This window comes from Sceloporus occidentalis, unplaced genomic scaffold, assembly GCF_023333645.1.
Source record: "Sceloporus occidentalis isolate IW3139 unplaced genomic scaffold, rSceOcc1.0.p SCAF_23, whole genome shotgun sequence".
Classification (NCBI taxonomy): Eukaryota; Metazoa; Chordata; class Lepidosauria; order Squamata; family Phrynosomatidae; genus Sceloporus; species Sceloporus occidentalis.
In genome coordinates, this window is record NW_028317003.1 from 7,756,299 (window position 1) to 7,775,108 (window position 18,810).

Consider the following 18,810-nt stretch of genomic DNA (forward strand, 5'->3'; position numbering starts at 1 on the left):
TTCCCGTTCTTCTGACTTCTTTCTTCGTCCACTTCGCCCCGTGTCTTCTTTCTTCATCCACTTTTCCGGGAACCTGGACTGTAGATGCACTTCCGCAAAAGGTCAGAGTTTCTGGGCACACCCTCTTCCCTGATTGAATAGGGTAGAGGCTTTTTGTGGAAGTGCACAGACCGTAATAATGCAGGTAGATTTACTGAGAGAGAGAGGTGTATAAACACTCCATTTTCTCTATTAATCTATCCCAAAAGAGTATGCCTTAGCGTGGCAAATTGACACCCTGTTAAACTGCTGCCTAGGAGCCATTCACCCACCGGGACCAATGTAAGGGCCTGCTCTAGTGATAGTATATATTTTTCTGGACAGTACACGCCATTAAGATAGATATGGAGTACTAAACAGATCTGGCATGATGTAAGTATATGAAGAAGAGTTTCCATTTTTATTATTCTGCAAAATGTTTGGTTAACCTTTAGAGGTTTTCGTTTTGAATTGTTTCTCCAGTAAGTATATCTGTAGTGTCAGCTTTGTTCCCCCAATTCTGTTATTAAGCAGAGCTCTCGTATAAGTACGGGGTTTTATTTGTGCGCTCCATTTATCTTTTTATGATCCCTTTACCTGATTTGTACAATGAAGTTTTTACCTTATCAGGAAATTAATGTAATACAGTTTAACGAGTGATTACATAATAAATTCCATATAAGTTAAAGAGAAGCAGAACTGGACACCGACTAACTCCCCGTTACAGCAAAGCAAAAAATGAATGTGCACTGGTATGTAATATGGAAGATTAATACAGAAAACTAGGTGGAATTTTAAGTGTCAGACTTTTAAAAAGATTATAAGCATTTTACAATGAAATTGTGTGTAGTATGGATTTATTGCAGTATTACAGTGTAACTCCTCCCAAGTGCTTAATTACTATTGGTAGATTAAAATACATTTTCAAGAATATTGTGATGTTTTCCTTAAAAAAAAAAAAAAAAAAAAAAAAAAAAGCATAAACCTTTTTAGCGCAACATTTTCTCATGCATTCAGTAACTTTTAAATGTGTTCTGTATTATCTTAGTCCAGTCTACTAGACAATCGCCCTGACTGCTGATCCCACTGCCTGTGGTAACCAGTAGAATGACTCTGTCCTAATCAACCAGCTAACAAACAAAGCTTGACAAAGGCCCTGTTTGGCCGAAACGTTGCTTTTTTTTTGCTCTCGCTTAATAAAGTATCCTAAAGACTGGAAGCTGTTTGGAGTGCTGGGATTCCTTTTCTTTGTTCGTGTGCTTCAAGAGGGTTTATGCTGTCCCTTTTTTCCTGCTAGCACCCTGCTTCCTGGGAGTTGAGTGCAGAACCATTTTTTCTTTTTTACGGTACTAATCAACCAGCCAGACACTGACTAACCAACACCTATGCAGGAACAAATTTCATTGGCGTTGTTATAAAGAATTATTTTACATAGAACCCTGAAAACACAAACCTTTACGCCATTGTTGTTCCATGGAAACTTTTTACGCTTGGTGTAGAATAACATTGAAGATGATTAGGATTGAATGTTGTGTTCCAAGTACTACAGGCACATAGTTGGCATGTTCAGCCTGGGTTTTAGAGATATTTAAGTCCCCCCCCCCCCCCCCCCCTACAAACCTGCAGAAATCATTCTCCACTTTGAGTTGTGAATACAGTGCAATGAATCGACAAGATTCTCATGCAGATGGGAACAGATAGAGAATATTTGCTTTGAGTATGAGATTGCAGGAAACCCAGTCTGCATTCTACATGCCTATTATGCATACAGCCACTATAATTCAATCAGCCGACTCTATTAAAGGAACACTCCAGTGTCTCCATTAAACTGCCTTTTTTTAACCATTGAATATGTCCAGATGCATGAAGAGAATAAGAATTCACTCTATGTATTTGAACTGTTTACCTGCCCCCCAGTTTGGGCTGAACACATCTGCTCACCAGTTCTCATGTGTGCTATACTCGCTCGTGAGTTCCTGGGGGTCTTTAGTTTAAGAAAAAATAGCAATTTACATTTCAGAAACTTTTTTTTCCCCATAACCTTATGAAAACAATCGTAGGAAAACTGTAAAAGTGGGTGTTTACCGAAGGAAATTTCTAAAGCAGATTACAAGTACGGTATTAAATTACCAGTAGAACAGGAAGAGCAATGCCTGCCCTTAATGATAAGTCAGAAAAGAAACAAAATGTATAGCTGGTAAGGTCTGCCCTACTAAGGCCGCTTGGAGGGTTTAAGGCTTGAACCTTGGCTCTCATTAGTATAATTGGCTCCCTTGCTTTATGTAGTCTTGTGGACAGGCTTTGCCTAGATCCCCCAAGAATCTGTTAAGTATGTACAGTCCCTCTTGGGCCCTTAACATTGTTTCTCTTTTCCTCCCTGAGGTCCCTCTTTTCTAGGCGATCATGACGTATGAGTGTATCGGTATTTTACTGTCCTTTAAAGGTGCAGTTCCACTTGGGCAAGCCATTCAATGCACTCTCTAGTAGCTAAGCAAATACACATTACAGTCACATTACAAGCTTTCTGGTACAAAAATATGACTGCGGAATTTTAGATGATATAAAGAAGCGTTTCATCATTCAACCGTACTAGGAATGCAACATTTTGTTATAAAAATGTTAAATTCAACAGACGGCACCTTAAGTGTGACAAAGTTTATATAACGAAAAATGTGGTTATACATTGTGTAAATAAACTAAGCGTTTATATAATTTACTTTGTGGCCTATTCATAACTATTGATGTACTTTGGAAAATAACATAAAAATCCCTGCCTCTAGTTCTTCTAACCATTCCCCCTATAGTGTCCTTCTTTGCCGATTTTTGAGTTTTTTTTGAGAAACCTGAACCTCATTGAGATGGCATGTAGGGATTAGTGTCAACGTATATAGTCTCTGCATTTTCTCAGCAGTTATGTGTGGTATGACTTGTTCGATAGACTGGTTCCTATAGCAGCAGTGTGAGACGGTGACCCTTAGGGCTGTATGTAAACATTGTGCAGTATTATAGTGATGTTACGTGAAGCACGCCCGGGAGACATCTCTCTCAACGTGCCTGTCTGCATTCTGAAAATACATAGTGTCATTGTGACTTAGCATTGTTTTTGGAATTCTTAAAGTTATTGTGAGGGTCATGAACAAGGCTGTCAATTATAGGTTCTTTACTTTTGGGGAAATGAAGATAATATACCATGAACACCGTCAAAATGGTTCCCCATGTTTTCCAATCCGTCTGAAGTACCGCTTTGTTTATCTTGGCTGTGTTTAGCATGGCTTGTAGGCTTTAATTTACTAATGTCTGCATTCCTGCCTGTCTGGCCGGCTATTCTGCCAATGACACGGACACGGCACCTCAATGCTAAAACCATCTACAGGTTAGAAATGTACTGGGATATTGTGACATAAAATTTCTGCTAACCCCGTGTTGCCACCACCCTGTCCTTCAGCTGTTAAAATAAATGTTTAAAATGTTCTATTCAGAAGTAGTTTAACAACTACGAATGTATATGTTAAAAGCAGGCATTTCTTTTAACCTTTTAGAATGCCTTAGGTCAATGTAGTCCATCAGGTCTGCTCTCTCCAAAGTCTAAAAGTTAAACCAGGTTTTGAAACCCAGCACCCGATCTGTTTTTTGTATTGGTATTACTGGTGTGTAGTCTTCAATTTGTTTATTCTATGTTATCCTAAATAAATCCCTTTTTGAAATTAATCTTGCACAAAGGTCACAGAGCCGTTTACATTGGCGTTCATGTACCGCTTGGCAGACAGCCCCGTAGACGTCACCGACATCGTGGCCACAAGCACCACCGCCGAAGAAAAGAAAAAGAGAACGACAAAGAGGATGGCCGGGAATCTCCCAATTATGGTAAACACTGATTCATACCTGAAATGTCTATTCTACAGCGAACCAGATGGTAGGTAAACAGCCTACGGTACTTAAATGGCTGGGGGGGGGGGCAAACTCTCTCATTAGATAAACCCTCCAGCTTCTACTAAAGACAAGGTATTATATTTCAGGTTTTAATTGTTGTTGTTGCTGTGGCGACAAGAACACTTTCGATCTCAATTACATAATATTCACCATCTATTTTTTTTTGGTTTGGTTTGGTTTGTCATTAAGTATATAACAAAATATACTTTAAAAGTTTAGTAGCCACATAAAGGTATAAAAGGAATACAACGGTTTACCTAACTTGTGTCCGGTCGCACTGACACAGCTGCCGATATCTTTAAAATCATGTTACAAAGTTTCACCCGTATCTGCATTCGTATCGGCTATGTGCTGATGATCCCAAGGGGTGACGTATTTCCCAGGCAAACCTATTTGGGAAAGCGGTGTATCCATATAGGTGTGTGTACGTGTGTGTGTGTGTGTGTATATATATATATGTGTATGTGTGTGTGTGTGTGTGTGTGTATATATATATATATATATATATATATATAATATATTGCTTCAAACAGTCTAGCACTGAAATTCTAGACAAAGTAAATGCTTAAAAAGCCATGTTTGTCCTTCGAAACCTGTCCCGGCGCTATGCATGGCAAAATAAGTGTCTTATTTGTTAATTTTATTTGTCGGTTTTTAGGTTTAGCTTAAGCTTTAAGCTCTCTTGCGGGCTGTTAAATATTTGGCCACTGTGGAAAAACATTAAAACTTACCCCTTCTTTGGAGAATTGTGCTTGGGTTGCTTTTATAAACATGGCTGGTAGAAAGCTCAGTGACATTTAAAATTGCCATTTTTAGCTATTCCCACTGTTCATGCATTGACCTTTGCAACCTCTGTCGTGCCATGGAAACATGCATGTACTTTCCCACCTAAAAAAAATAAATAAAAAAAAAATTATTTTTCAGCAAAAAACTTAACACAGAACGTTGTTGCTAATACAGCATTGACTTTGAAAAACTATGTGGTATACATAGAAATAGTGTTGATCCTCTATATAAAAGGAATACCTTTTGGGTTTTTAGAATTGGTTGCCTTACGTAGTTCTATATATTGGCAAATGCAGTGAAAGATGTGTGTATAATCGGTTCTAGTTTTGTTATAGCCTTTTACTGTACTTTATTGTAAGAACTAAGAAGTTCTTTGTAAATCTATCTAAATGTATTTATATATTATAATGTTCAAGGTTGCAGGTGCTGTTTTGGTGGACTGGAGAACCAGGTTTTTCTCACTTCGTAAAGGGAAACGCTCACCGATTTCTATTATAACTAGTACCAGATTAATGTTACGTTTTCAATATTATTGTGCGGTTTTTATCTTTTAAAAAAGTTCTAGTTTTTGCATTTTCTTTTCAGGCAGTTGCGTATAAGCTATTTTGTGTGATGCAGCTGTGTTTAATTGTGGCCTACTAGATCAAACACCCTGACTCCTTATCATACGCCGATGGTAAACAATAAATGGGTTAGTCTTGACCCAGTCAGATATTCTGACTAATGAAAAGATTTCATTGCCGTAAAGAACAAGCAGGGACCACAGATGCAGTGGGATAATATCCTTAGCAGGGTGATGGTACCTCCTGCATTTTCTTAGTTTTCCCCTCGATTCAGTGGGAACAGCAATTTTTATCCATCCTCTTTACCTTCATGCAGCAGGCGGCCATGTTTTCCCATGGATACAGGCACTTATACTGTGCTTTGGTTTGGTTTTTTAATTAAAATTATGCAATAATAAACGAAATGTGTTATGCATGTGGAAAGCATCAGCTATACGGAACGCAATAATTGTTTTTGTGTTTTTTTTTTTTCTCTCTAGACACCCCATCCCAGCGCGTACAGTTTATCCTTGGCACGGAGGATGATGATGAAGAGCACATTCCACATGACCTTTTTACTGAAATGGATGAGCTCTGTTTTCGGGATGGTGAAGAATGTGAATGGAAGGAAACTGCACGGTGAGGTTTTAGTTTACAGATGTGCTGTAACATTCAGCTCAAGTAATAACATATTCTCCATACACATACAGTCTTAAAACGTTCTTTACTCTGTGGTAGACTTAAGAATTGTACATTGAGGTCCTAGCTGAGATTTTTTATTGAAGCTTGTTGCTGTAAGTACTTTTAAGTATGGTGAACTGAAAAAATGTTCCTTTGCTACTAAAGGATGTATTTAAGGAGAATTACCATTTTTAAGTTAAATCTCATAACGTTACTCTGTAAATGTGTTTGATTTCAGCTGGCTCAAGTTTGAGGAAGACGTTGAAGATGGTGGCGACAGATGGAGTAAGCCTTATGTGGCGACTTTGTCGCTGCACAGCCTGTTTGAGTTAAGAAGCTGCATCCTTAACGGCACAGTAATGTTGGATATGAGAGCCAGTACAATAGAAGAAATTGCAGGTAAGGCACTCTCACAACATGGTTTTATGGGGAATTTTCTTTTTTTCCCCTTTATTTTTTTTATTTATTTATTTTTTTAATATAAATTAAAGAAAAATCGAAATATTTGGAGTAGAAGTAGACGACACATCTCACGTAAGCCAAATAGCTGGCAGAGAAAGGGGGCAAATGCATTTTTTGGGAGATTCTGCAGAAACTCTACATGCGTTTGCAAGGTGGACCACATGAACTTAAGGGGCCACTCTGCTGTCGTACATAAAAGCACACATGATTGCATTACGTAGTTAAGGGTACACTCCAGCTAAGATTTCCTGCATCCCATGAACTAATTGGGCAGCGCAGCAAGGGTTAATACGTAATATAAAGAAACGAAAGGTTTGTAAGTTTAGTTTTACTGGTTTGGTCTTCCCTTCTTTATTTGAAAAGGTGTTCATGTTTTCTACGGAAGTCGCTAAGAGTTTGTGATTCTAGTAATGTTTTATGTATGTATTTAGCTGGTTTCCTCTAATCAGTGTGTTTACAAAGAGCGCCGGGGTAGGTAAAGGGTGTGCTTTGTGTTTGCTTTGTGTATCAGTCACTGGGGCTTTGCACCTGTCTGCTTGTTGATCTAAAGTAGCCGCTTCCTGTTCTACACTTGTCTGTCGCTAGCCATTACTTCTATGTGCTAGTGGTTACCCTATTATGGTGAAAATTAATGTAAATAACCGCTAAATATTAAAGACTTATTATTTAGTGACATAGACTTGGATATTACAGTTTATGTTCAGCCTTGAGATCTACCGCTATAGTCATAAATGTTTTGGTGCTTGGGTAATTTTATATCAGAGGATCTCCCCAACTGGCCCATGATTGGCAATGTGTGTACATATACTGAGCAAAGCCTCCTTGAATCTGGATTGCAGGGAAAGGCAGAGGCACCCTTCCAGAGACTCGCCACTCTTTCTGTGTAAATGTCATGTTTAAAATGTTCAGATGTGAATGCAAAAACGGTAACCTCTCGATCCGTTACATTGTACATAGAAACTGGATGATACCTCAGTTTTTAGCAAACATTTTTGCTATCGCAATAATAACCCCAATTAGCATTTTCATATATAACGTCCATAGGGATTTAGGGGTCTATGAATGAAAGTGCATATAGTGTTGGCGTCTCATCAGATAATTCACTTTTTCTAAAGAAATATTTTAGATACAGCATTAAATTTAGTGCAGCTTTTGTGTATTGTTGCTCGGTTCATTTGAATATGTATTTAGTGGAAACACTCAGCTCTTTGGCTTTTTTTCCCTTTTCACACAGACATGGTCTTGGACAGCATGATTGCGGCTGGCCAGTTAGATGAATTGATGAGGGAACAAGTGCGGGAAGCGCTCCTAAAGAGACATCACCACCAGAATGAGAAGAAGCTGAGTAACCGAATCCCGCTAGTACGCTCCTTCGCTGACATAGGCAAGAAACATTCTGAGCCTCACTTGCTTGAACGAAACGGTGAGATAAGTTGTGACAAGCAGCTTATTCTAACCTATTTCGCTTTTATCAAATTCCTGTCTGTCATCCTTCCTCTTAAAGCAGCAGCTGCTTTATTTGCAACTGTTTTTGTTATTGATTGGGCTTCATTTCTTAATTTTGCTTAAAATATGGGATGCCCTTTCCCCCCCCCCCCCCTATACTATAGACTGCAAAGATATACAAGGAGAGTGAGAAAGATAAGAGAGCAAGGGTGAGAATGTACATTTGACGGCCATGAATCAAGGGCAGATTATACCTTACTATGATTTAAACCCCCAAAAAAGTTTCAAAACTTGTGCCCAATGAATTTTAGCAGTTTATGATTGTCCTGGGAGAAATACAGGGAAAATGAAACCGCACAATATATGTAATATTGTAGATATCAGTGACATCAGTCTGTTTTTTTTATTTAATACTCAATCGTTCTAATGTGCTGCCAGTAACAATGTGACCTCGGACGGATCGGAGCTGTGCCTGAAGAGAGATGGATTTGGTATAATTGACTATTGGCCTCCAGCATTAATGAGCTTTGCAAAATGTTTTTTGGAACATTGGGGTCGGTTGTGAAATACCCCATGCCTTTTCAATTTAAAGCATTTCTTGCATTGATGTGCCCTTTTCAAATGCTTTTGTTAAAATATTTCCTGAACAGATTGTAGAAGATCCCTGAAAAGAATCTATTTCTATATCTGTATGTGTTATGTGCATGTTGCAGTTAAATTACCGCAAATTCTTGAAAGTAGCATATTGCCATTTCCTTTATGGGGTATACGTTACGTAATACGTGCTATTTTTAATATCACAATATAGAGCGTTTGAGTAGCAGATGATGCGTGAATCTTTTTTTTGTTTGTTTTGTTTTCAAATGAACCAACCAACCAATGAAGGGCTTGACAAACCTTGAACGATGTCGCCATGGTGACTAGAAACCACTTCCTGGCGCCCAGGGTTTTGCAGGGCTGCCATCATGAATGCCGTGAGACTCCCATGCATTCACAATGGCAGGAGACAGGCAGCGGTGGGGGGGGGGGTTGTGTATGTGAGTGTGTCAGATGATGACATAAAGATGTTGGCTAATAGTTCCTTCAAGCTTTTAGCTGTTATTCGGGGGGGGGTTCTTACCTCCTTGATCATTCTGCATTGTGCCCTTGGAGTCCTCTTGGCTGGGTTCCCACATTCTAAGGAGAGTAACCGCAGTACTAAAGCATTTCCATTTATAAACTGTGGACTGATGGATATCTAAAAGCTTTTAGATTATTTTGTAACCCTTTCCAGCTTTATGTAAATCAACAAATCTTGGTTGTAAGTCTTAGATGTATTTTATTTTTTGTTCATAGTAGCCTTAAAACACACTTTCCAATTCTTATTCATTCATTGGACTCCAGGTTTGCCAACTCCTGGCTTCAATTAGCTTTTGTCCAAGTGAGTCGCCTAACCCACACTATAAGTATTTGAAGGATTTATTCAATATGCACAAGAACAATACAATATTTTGTGTTTGACTTAGTTGCCGATCAGACCATATCCTATATCTATACATAAATGCTGGTAGTTCTACCGCATACTGGCTGTAATATACGAATACATACATACCCAGAGCCGGCCTTAGGCGTTGTGGCGCCCTGTGCGGACTACTCCTCTGGCGCCCCCCCTTCACTACCCCCCCTCTCTCCCCCTTCAAACTACCCCCCCTCTGCCCCTTCAAACTACACCCCCCCACACACTTACCTTGTTGCCGGAGTCCTGCGGTGAGAGCGGGAGGCATCCGTCTTCTCGCTCTGCCGCGATGCCGGCATTTCATGTTGAGCGCCGGAATAGTCGTTTTTTTTTAAAACTTTATTTAACATGAATGACGTTAAATAAAGTTTAAAAAAAACCCGATGTTTTAATTTAAGGCCGGCCCTGTACATACCATAAGCACTCTTTTGATTATTTCATTTAATAAGGAAACGTTAAGATAATTAGTCCTAGCAGAACCCATGTGCAATGTCACTCTAGGCCCCAGAGGCACAGAAGAGTTCAAAAAGCTTTGTCACAGACCGTGGTGCTCATCCCTGCACCATTTGGAGTTCAGTTGTATACAACTCTGGTCTTTTAGCTGGAAAATTGAGATGGCCTCTTCGGGAAAACTGGTTGCGATTGTGTGAAGTTAGTCTATTTGTAACCAGTATGCTCAGTTGCTTATGTATCTGTTTCAGTATTTTTCCTTTGTGCATGCGTTTGCCTATTAGTAGGCCGTTGCTTGGAATTTTAATTTCTGAAGTGTTCCCATAGCTATACAAGTAAAGGTATTCATTTATTTTACGTAGACCTTTTTTGTTTCTTGTTTTATCTCAGGGGAAGGCCTTTCAGCCTCCCGTAACTCATTGCGAGCAGAATCTCGCCTGTCTCTCCTCCTCAATTATCTTCTTCCTCCTTCGAGAGTTGGGACCCCAGCAGGCTCCAGGCGTACCTCACCTGCACCATCCCCCCAAAACACACCACCCAGCAGCCCTAGCTTCAATCGACTGGCATCTACTAGTTCCCAACAAAGTGAACCGTGGTGCTCAGACTTTCAGCCATTGGTTTGTGAGGATATTCCTACTGTAATAATTCACCCACCAGAGGAGGAGGCTGAAAATCAGAAGCTCATGGAAACAAAGAAGAAAAATCATGGTGACACTGACCCAGGCAACTATGTTTTCTCTACCTGTGTGGTGCACTCTGCAACTCAATCACTCACACTGGAATGCTTTTGAGCACATTGCTTAAGCATAAGTAATTAGCATTGTTTTTTGTTTTTTTTTTATCTTTTGTGCATGCGTTTTGAGTCTGCAGTGCGACCATCTTGATACTGCCATATTTACTCATAACTTCATCTCACTTCAGAATACCTATTTCTTCTCTACTAGCTTTCAGGAATACCTATATATAGGTGGTGGTCTTTCTGTTTTATTATTTACATTTTTTTGTAGATATTTCTGCTGCTTATAAGATGAGGCTAAAACTTGTCAATCAAAGACACAAGTTAACTGTTCTTTTAGTGAACTGTCCAGACTTGAACATGCATATAGATGTTCTATATCAATAAGGAAATTGGATAAAGCTGTGTTGGTCTAAGAGAAAATGGGGTCTTTAGCTCAAACCTCAGAGCTCCTGAAAGCTTATGTGGCACTACATGTCCTATGTTGGCCCAATAAATATCGGTTCTATTTATATTAATTTAAAAAAAAAACTTCAGTATGCAAATTAAACAGTAAAAATGACTAACTGAAGAAAATTTGAATTTTATTTTAAACAAGTTATCCAATTTCTCTCCCCAGATAATATTAATGGGGAATTGGGAGATAAAATTACACACAAAGGTCCTATATTAACCCCTTCGCGACCTTTGCCGGTTCAGGACCGTCATGACATGAAGGTCGCTAAATGACCTTTGACGGTCCTGAACCGTCATAAAATAAAATAAGCTTAGAAAGTGATCAACGATCACTTTCTTCGCTTAAACGGCGTTACTGTAATGCCTCGATGTCGAGGCATTCAGTAACGCCGAGATCGGCATCGGGGGCCATGTCTGGCCCCTCCCCGGGGCGTCAACAGCCGCCATACATTGTATGGCGGCGGACGCCCGTTTTAAAAGCGTTTAGGAGGCGATCGACGATCGCCTCCTAAACTTAAATGGTGTCGCTGGAATGCCTCAATCAGGAGGCATCCAGCGACACCAAACACTTACCTCTGGGTGGGCTGTGACCGCTCCGGAGAGCGGTCACAGCCGCCGCTGCCGGTGATCTTCGCCATCAAGCAAGATGGCGGCGGTCCGGGAAAATAAACAATAAAGATGATAGAGTTAGCTAGACGGTCTCCAGACCCTCTAGAGAACTCTGGCTCCACTTGCAGGTTGAATACAGGTACTGCATTCAACCATGCAAGTCAATGGAGCCCAGCTTTCTAATCACTATGTGATTAGTAAAATATTAAAAAAAAAATAAAATGGAAAAAAAATAAAAAAAATGTGCTAACATTTAAAAATAATTATGCAGTGATGTCACTAGATGAACCATCCAGTACATTGCAAAATGTGTAAAAAAAATATAAAAAAGTATTAAAAAGATAAAATAAAATAAAAAAATAAAGTTTATTATTTTGAGCAAGTGCTAAAATTTCTCAAAAATCTCAACAAAGAGTTAAAATAAAAGCACTTCAAATACCCAAGGGGTGTCTAATATATAAAAAAAAATGGCTGATGGGGTAAATTGGAGTGGCCTAGCTCAAAGATAGGGCATAGGTACAGACTGACCAAAATGGAGAAAAAAAGCGCACTTCCCAAATGTGGCATTTTAAATCTGAAACAACCCGACAAACCCATGCATGTCGGGTATCACTGCACTCAGGAGATGTTCCTGAACACATATTGGGGGGTTGTTTGACAGTGGCATATACCAGAACCTGTATATCTATAACTAAAGTACAATTTGTGTGGAAAAAAAATAAAAAAAAAATACTATTACAAAGTTTGACAAAGTGTAGTTCTATAATTGGTGCATGGAAAGGGTTAAAATAACAGCATTTGGAATACCCTGGGGTGTCTAGTTTTCAAAAATATATGGTTTAAATGGGTTAAATTGAGTTAACCCGCTTCAAAGATATTCCAAAGAGGAGATGGAGGCAGAATGACCAGATTTGTTAAAAAAGATTTGGAAATCATAAAACGCTGCTTGTACTTATTGCCCTATAACTTACAAAAAACAGCAAAAAAACATAAAAACATTGGGTATCTCTAAACTCAGGACAAGTAGTAGAATCTATTTAGCTAGTTTTTTTACTTGCTTTTTTAGGTGAGTAAAAGATTTTTCAAATAAAAGTCATAAAATGTGTTTTTTTTCAATTTTTCACCATGTTTTTTTATTTTTTTTATAGTAAATAAGATGATACGATCAAAATAATGGTATCCGAAGAAAGCCCATCTTGTCCTGAAAAAAACAATATATAACTTATGTGGGTTCACTAAATGGGTGAGGAGAAAATTACAGCTGAACACAAGCACCACAAAAGTGTCAAAACAGCTGCGGTCCCACAGGGTACAAAACGAAAAATGAGCCTGGTCCTTAAGGGGTTAAATTCTCCAGAATGTCTTTGTTTATTTGATTATAAGGTGCACAGTGGGAATCGATTATTTGTAGGTCTGCGTGCTGTAGTTTTTACAGCTATTTTCTTTTTAGATCTGCTTCATTTCCACTTACGTCCTAATGTCTTCGGAGTTGTAGCTTACTGTGGAGCTATTATTTAAAGGCAGAGTGCCCTGAAATAAACCGATGTGAATTTAATAATTCATATAGATTCAGTTGTATGTCTGAAATTTATCTTGTATTCAAAAGATAAATACATAAAGAAAGGTTAGATATCTATTCCCTTTAGCTATCTCATGGGGTATTTCTCATGCCAGTCTCATTTTAGTGGCAATTGACTTGACTTAGTCTAACTGCCGACAACACAACCTGGAGTCTTGTTATCTCACGACTGATATCTAAAATCTGTCTCCTACTTTTCCTAGAGAACAGACCTTTGAAACACATTGAGCTTAAAGGGGTCTGCTATAAAATGGCCTCTTGAAGTCCATTTTTCTGTATCTGCGATCTGTAGACACAATGTTAGGTGGATCCTACCTCCTTGTCCTTGCTGAAGCACATTCCTAGTTCTGATGACCACTTTGACATCAGAAATACATTTTTTATCATTGTAGTTTGAAAAACATTTCTTAAACTTCACACATTAATACATTTTGGTATGACAGGCAATCTTATTTTCATTATTTATTAAGCATATGTTGGTTATTATTATTATGAAGACATACACTATTTTAGCATTGGCTTTGCCCGCTGCTTCCACTGTTGAACTTCTCAGATAAGTGTTTGTTAAGGTGACCTTGTTATCATGCTTGGAGTGCACTGCTTGTTGTCCTGATCCCGTTTAGACTTGCATTTGTGTGGAGATTTCATCGAGCTGTCATTCGCTCACATTGCAGCTGTGCTGTAGTTCACCAATGTTCTTCTCAGGTAAAGTTCACGCATGCTGTTGACACTGCTTCTGTTATACATGCACGTAGTTATTCAGGAGCAGTTGAACCAGTCACAAAAAAGACAAGTGCCCCAGACTAAAATGACTCTGACTTGCTATCACAACTCATGCATGGATGTCTAGCCATCACCTGTGTCTTATAATGATCAAGCAGTGTGGATATAAAGTTTCCAGCTATAGATCTGCATGGCATGCGCTACCAGCTCTCTGAATCATGTTTTCTGTGAATTATTGAAGGTCTATTTGATTTGCTTTTGTAGAATTCACTAAATAACTATTTTTCTTTTTTATTTAATAGCTCAAGTTATGCTTCTAGTTATTTTAGTGAGATATATTTATACATTTTTCCGCGCATTCCAGACAAAGTCCTCGAATTACATTGAAATACCTCCAACTGTTTCCAAACCATAACCTAAAAAATACATTGGCTGTATATTTTGGGCTGTGTTATATACTACATACTATTTATATAGATATATTTATATATATATTTATTTATATTGGAGTTCTCCAACCTGTGTTTTCTGTTCTGTTGGATTGCAGCTCATATCCCCATTGACACACCAGAAGAATCCCGTGGTCCCAACAGAGTACTTATACCATAGCATAATATAGATTTGTGCACACTTCAGCTATTGTGTATGAAATGTACACTAAATAAAATGGTAAATTATTTAAAGGCACAGTCTAATGTGCAGCATCACCAAGAAATAATGCGTATTAAATAAAATTATTTATTCATCGTTGGCGGACACTGTAGCTCTAAAGCATCCCAACACACCCTATGTGGTTCCATTTTCACACTGGCATTTGCAAGTGCACAACATTAAAGTAAACATGATGAATGAAGTATCCCTGTAATAAGGGGAATGAGACAAAATGGCTATAACTCCCTCTTAAAGATCACTCAATATCTTAAAAGGAACTTTTTCCCCTCATATTTCATTGCATTCTAGCAGCCTCGTCATCCATGCAGTTTTTTGGCTCCTCTACACATGGGTCATTTAAACTGTTCCTCATCTACCACTTAACACCTGGCTACAAGGCACCGTGAGACATGTAATAAGGATGATGCACATGTCTTTCCTACTAGTTTTTGGCATTAAGCTATTTTAAAAACATATGTTTTTAGTATGCTTCATGTTTGTGCGATGTTTGTCACTTAATGAATTCTAGTCCAGTGTAGATTTAGATCCACACAAAGAAAAATAGGTTTGTGCATTTGGCCACTAACCATGCACTTCTTTACTTAAATATATTTTTTATTAATCTGCGTATCCATTCAACCATATTCAGGACGTTTTCATGTGTCCAAGCATATCCCATTTCATCTCTAATCTTGAAACTGATGTTCCAAGTCCTTGTCTAACTGCAAGTTTTTATTTTTAGGGCTGTTATCTTCACCACAGTCAACCCCAGCAAATATGGATAGTGCCAGATCAGCTGATCTGAAACGAAACGGAACTGGAGGAAGTCAAGAAAACAGTACAGTTGACTTTAGCAAGGTACGCAGCATAGATATTATCACAATAATCCATGTTTTGTTGAACAATACAGATTTGAATATTAAATAGTATGTAAAGACTCTATATAATATATTGGGCAAGCAAACCTTTCCGATGAGGAATCTTATTATTTGACAACGAGGCAGTGCTAGTATAGGGAAATTATGCTTTCTCAATATCAAAATAAAGCTTCACAAAATTTAAATTATGTGATCATCTTTTTAATTGACTGATCGGTAAGGTTTTGTTTACATTGTAATTTCTGTGCAATTTTAGGTAGCCCATAGATTGGTTGCTATGGGTAAAAGTCCACTTTGACCAAGAACATTTTACTTTATAATTTGATATTGCAAGGGCTATTGTATTATGATATATATATATATATATATATATATATATATATATATATATATATATATATATATATATATATATATATATATATAGGTCTCAAGCTTGCCTGGGCAAGCATGGTTAGAGCTCCTATAATAATTCCAGCTGCCCCCTACCAACAGCATGGAAACCTTTTTAGAGCTGACAGGGTACAGATAATAAAACAAAGGACCAATAGTTATAGTCAATTTTTTTAAAACCATAATGGACAGCACAGATTATTAATCAAACTTATACGTACTACATCCAAATGGTACAACGTTTATACGGATACCAAAAATGAGGAGGGACCCCACAAAAGGGAGCTCTGTTTGCATTTCACTGGGTCTCACACACTTTTGTCAGTGTCTCCCTACCTTCATCTCTGCGCTTCTCCTTTGCTCCACTTCTCTGGTTCTTCTGTCTTCTCCGGTGGTCCTTTTTGTTCTGGCTCTCGGCAGCAGTATGGTGTAGTAGTTCTGCAACAGGTTGGAGCCTCGATGCACACAGCCCTATTGCTGAAGTACCAGGCCTGGATAATGCAGACGGAAAATCTGCAGAAATTAGTGTAGGAACACTTCTTCTTTTCCGTCTGTATTATTCTGGCCTGGGACTTAGACAACAGTTCGGAACCCGGTGCACATTCTCTCCCCTATTGGGCGGAAAAGGAGAAAGGCTCTGTCCTGTTGCTGAAGTACTACTCAAGGGCAGATTAATGCAGATGGATCCGTGGAGAAAGAAGTGTTGATACACTTCTGTTTCTCCACGGATCCATCTGCGATATTTTGGCCTTGTGTAGCTGTTCTGCAACATGGTGGAGCCATGGAGGGCAACCTCTCCCTCATTCCTCCAAACTGGGAAGAAGGTGTCCTCCGAGGCTCCGTCCTACTGTGCAAGTACACTGAAGAGGCCAGAATGATGCAGGGGAGAGCCGGGAGAGGAAAAAAAGAAAAAGAAAATGATTAACTGCCGAGAAGGAGACCTAGAAGCAGAGACACAGAAGTGGTTATCGGAAAAGGTAGGGAGGCGTTGAGCCAGAGTGTGAGTGACAACAAATTTTGTTTCCGAATCCAAAAACCCCTCCGAATTTTGTCTGAACCAAAAGGGCAGGAAATGAAATTTGTTTTCTGAAAATAGACTAAAACGAAACCAAAAACTTGGTCCCTGTCCTGGCATTTCACAACAAGCCTTTCCTGCATCTTGTTTTTGTATGCTACTGCAACCTTAGTAGCTTAATTAACAAAATTCTTAAAATGTTAGTGAAGTAACCTGCTTTTTGAAAACATCTTGTCTAAGCTGCATTTCTTTGGGTCGTTTTGTTAATTAAAAGAGGAAAATGTTAAATACACTTGAGTGGAACAAAAATAGTATTTCAGTAAGGGATTACACATTTTCCGTTAAACTTTATCATAAAAAAATCTGTGCCATATGTTTTCGTGTGGAAGCTCTGCTCAACCTGTATATAGTGCTTATGTTTTTGCTTGGACCCCTTATTTCCTCATGGGCAGGACTATGCCTCCTGGCACTGTAGTTGTGGCGCGCTTGTAATGGGACTGAAGAGGTCAGCTGTAAGTTTCCGCAGATATCTGTATCAGTGGTATTAGTACTTCTTACCAGTCGTGTCACATGTCTATCGGTAAAGACTCATTCGTGCTGTAGTCCTTTTAAAATACTCCCCTGGTATTATACACAACCAAAGCGTTTATTTAAACCAATTTAATTATTTCTTCCGAAATCAAAAATACATCACACAAAGTTTCATATCAAAAAAAATGTGTTGTGTATAATTTCAGAATTAATCATTTTTTCTCCTTTTTTTTTTTTTTTTTTTTTATTCCATTAAATTTGAATAAATGTTAATGAGTGTTTCCATACTTTTGTGTAGAGAATGTCTATCGTTGTAATGGTTATTTTGCTAAATCTTTGTTGATAACAGTAACTTTGAACAAAGGGGGTTTTTAAGCAAATGAACCACAGCAGAATACTTTCTCTGGCAGACATTTCTTTGTTGTTGGTGAGAAAAATACACTTCCCATTTTCACGTTGTATGTTGGGGTTTTTTTTGGAAATTCCAAAATAGAAGATAAACATCCTCCCCCATGTTCCATAAACAAATTTATGTAAAAAAAAAAATAATAATTAAAAAAATACTACATTTTTGTTTTTAGGTGGATATGCACTTTATGAGGAAAATCCCACCTGGAGCTGAGGCATCGAACGTTTTAGTAGGAGAAGTGGATTTTCTGGATCGACCAATTATTGCTTTTGTTAGGTTGAGTCCAGCAGTTCTTTTGTCTGGACTCACCGAAGTCCCGATTCCTACACGGTATGAGTGTTTGCTTTATTTTTGCTTGTTAAATCTGTGTTGGTTTTAATATTTATTACGTTTATTTACACTCATGCATAGCATTGTAAATTTGCTTTAGAGCAATAGATGTCATTTCAGAGAACTTCAATGTGTTGTTGTTTTCTTTTTAAAGAGCTTACTTAAGTGCCGTAAGAAAGTGTGTGGTTAGGTGTCCATCGTAAATATCACTTTAGAGAAGCAGCCTGTAAAGCCATAAAATATGACTTAATGCATTATAGCTGAAAGGAAACAATCATGTGATAAGCAAAAAAGCATTAGTGAAATTCAAATAGAACAAAAGCACTGAACTACTGCTCACTATTCAACAAAATAACATGCTCAAAAACCATAGTGTCAGTTTTTTAATATTGATGTACAATAATATTTAAGTAAGAATATCTGAGTACTAGATATTAAATTTGGTACTGCAGACACAGTGGACGGGAAGACAATTTATTCCCCCTTCCTCTTGCTCTCTCTGTGTTAAAAGTATAGAGATACGGGGACTGACCTCCCGCAACCAAGCAATTCCCACATGCAGCCTCTCACGATAGGCTGAGCTCTTTTGTTTGAAACCAATGCTGTGACATACTGTGTTATTCACTTAGTTACCCAAGTCTGTCTTATTATAGAGATGCTTGTGTTTGTGCACTTAGAACAAGGTCTCAT

General features: G+C 38.3%; 1 protein-coding gene across 2 annotated transcripts in view; it reads left to right on the forward strand.

The window, feature by feature from the left end:
* Positions 1 to 18,810, forward strand: part of LOC149300761 (sodium bicarbonate cotransporter 3-like) — a 41,541-nt gene that overhangs the window by 1,772 nt on the left and 20,959 nt on the right. For both annotated transcript variants that reach the window (XM_089484860.1, XM_089484861.1), the window contains exons 2-7: positions 3,739 to 3,882; positions 5,777 to 5,915; positions 6,196 to 6,356; positions 7,654 to 7,842; positions 15,307 to 15,422; positions 17,963 to 18,120. In XM_089484860.1, coding sequence (XP_089340986.1) covers positions 5,860 to 5,915; positions 6,196 to 6,356; positions 7,654 to 7,842; positions 15,307 to 15,422; positions 17,963 to 18,120 — 680 coding nt within the window. In that variant the 5' untranslated portion in view covers positions 3,739 to 3,882; positions 5,777 to 5,859. The remainder of the gene's footprint in view (positions 1 to 3,738; positions 3,883 to 5,776; positions 5,916 to 6,195; positions 6,357 to 7,653; positions 7,843 to 15,306; positions 15,423 to 17,962; positions 18,121 to 18,810) is intronic.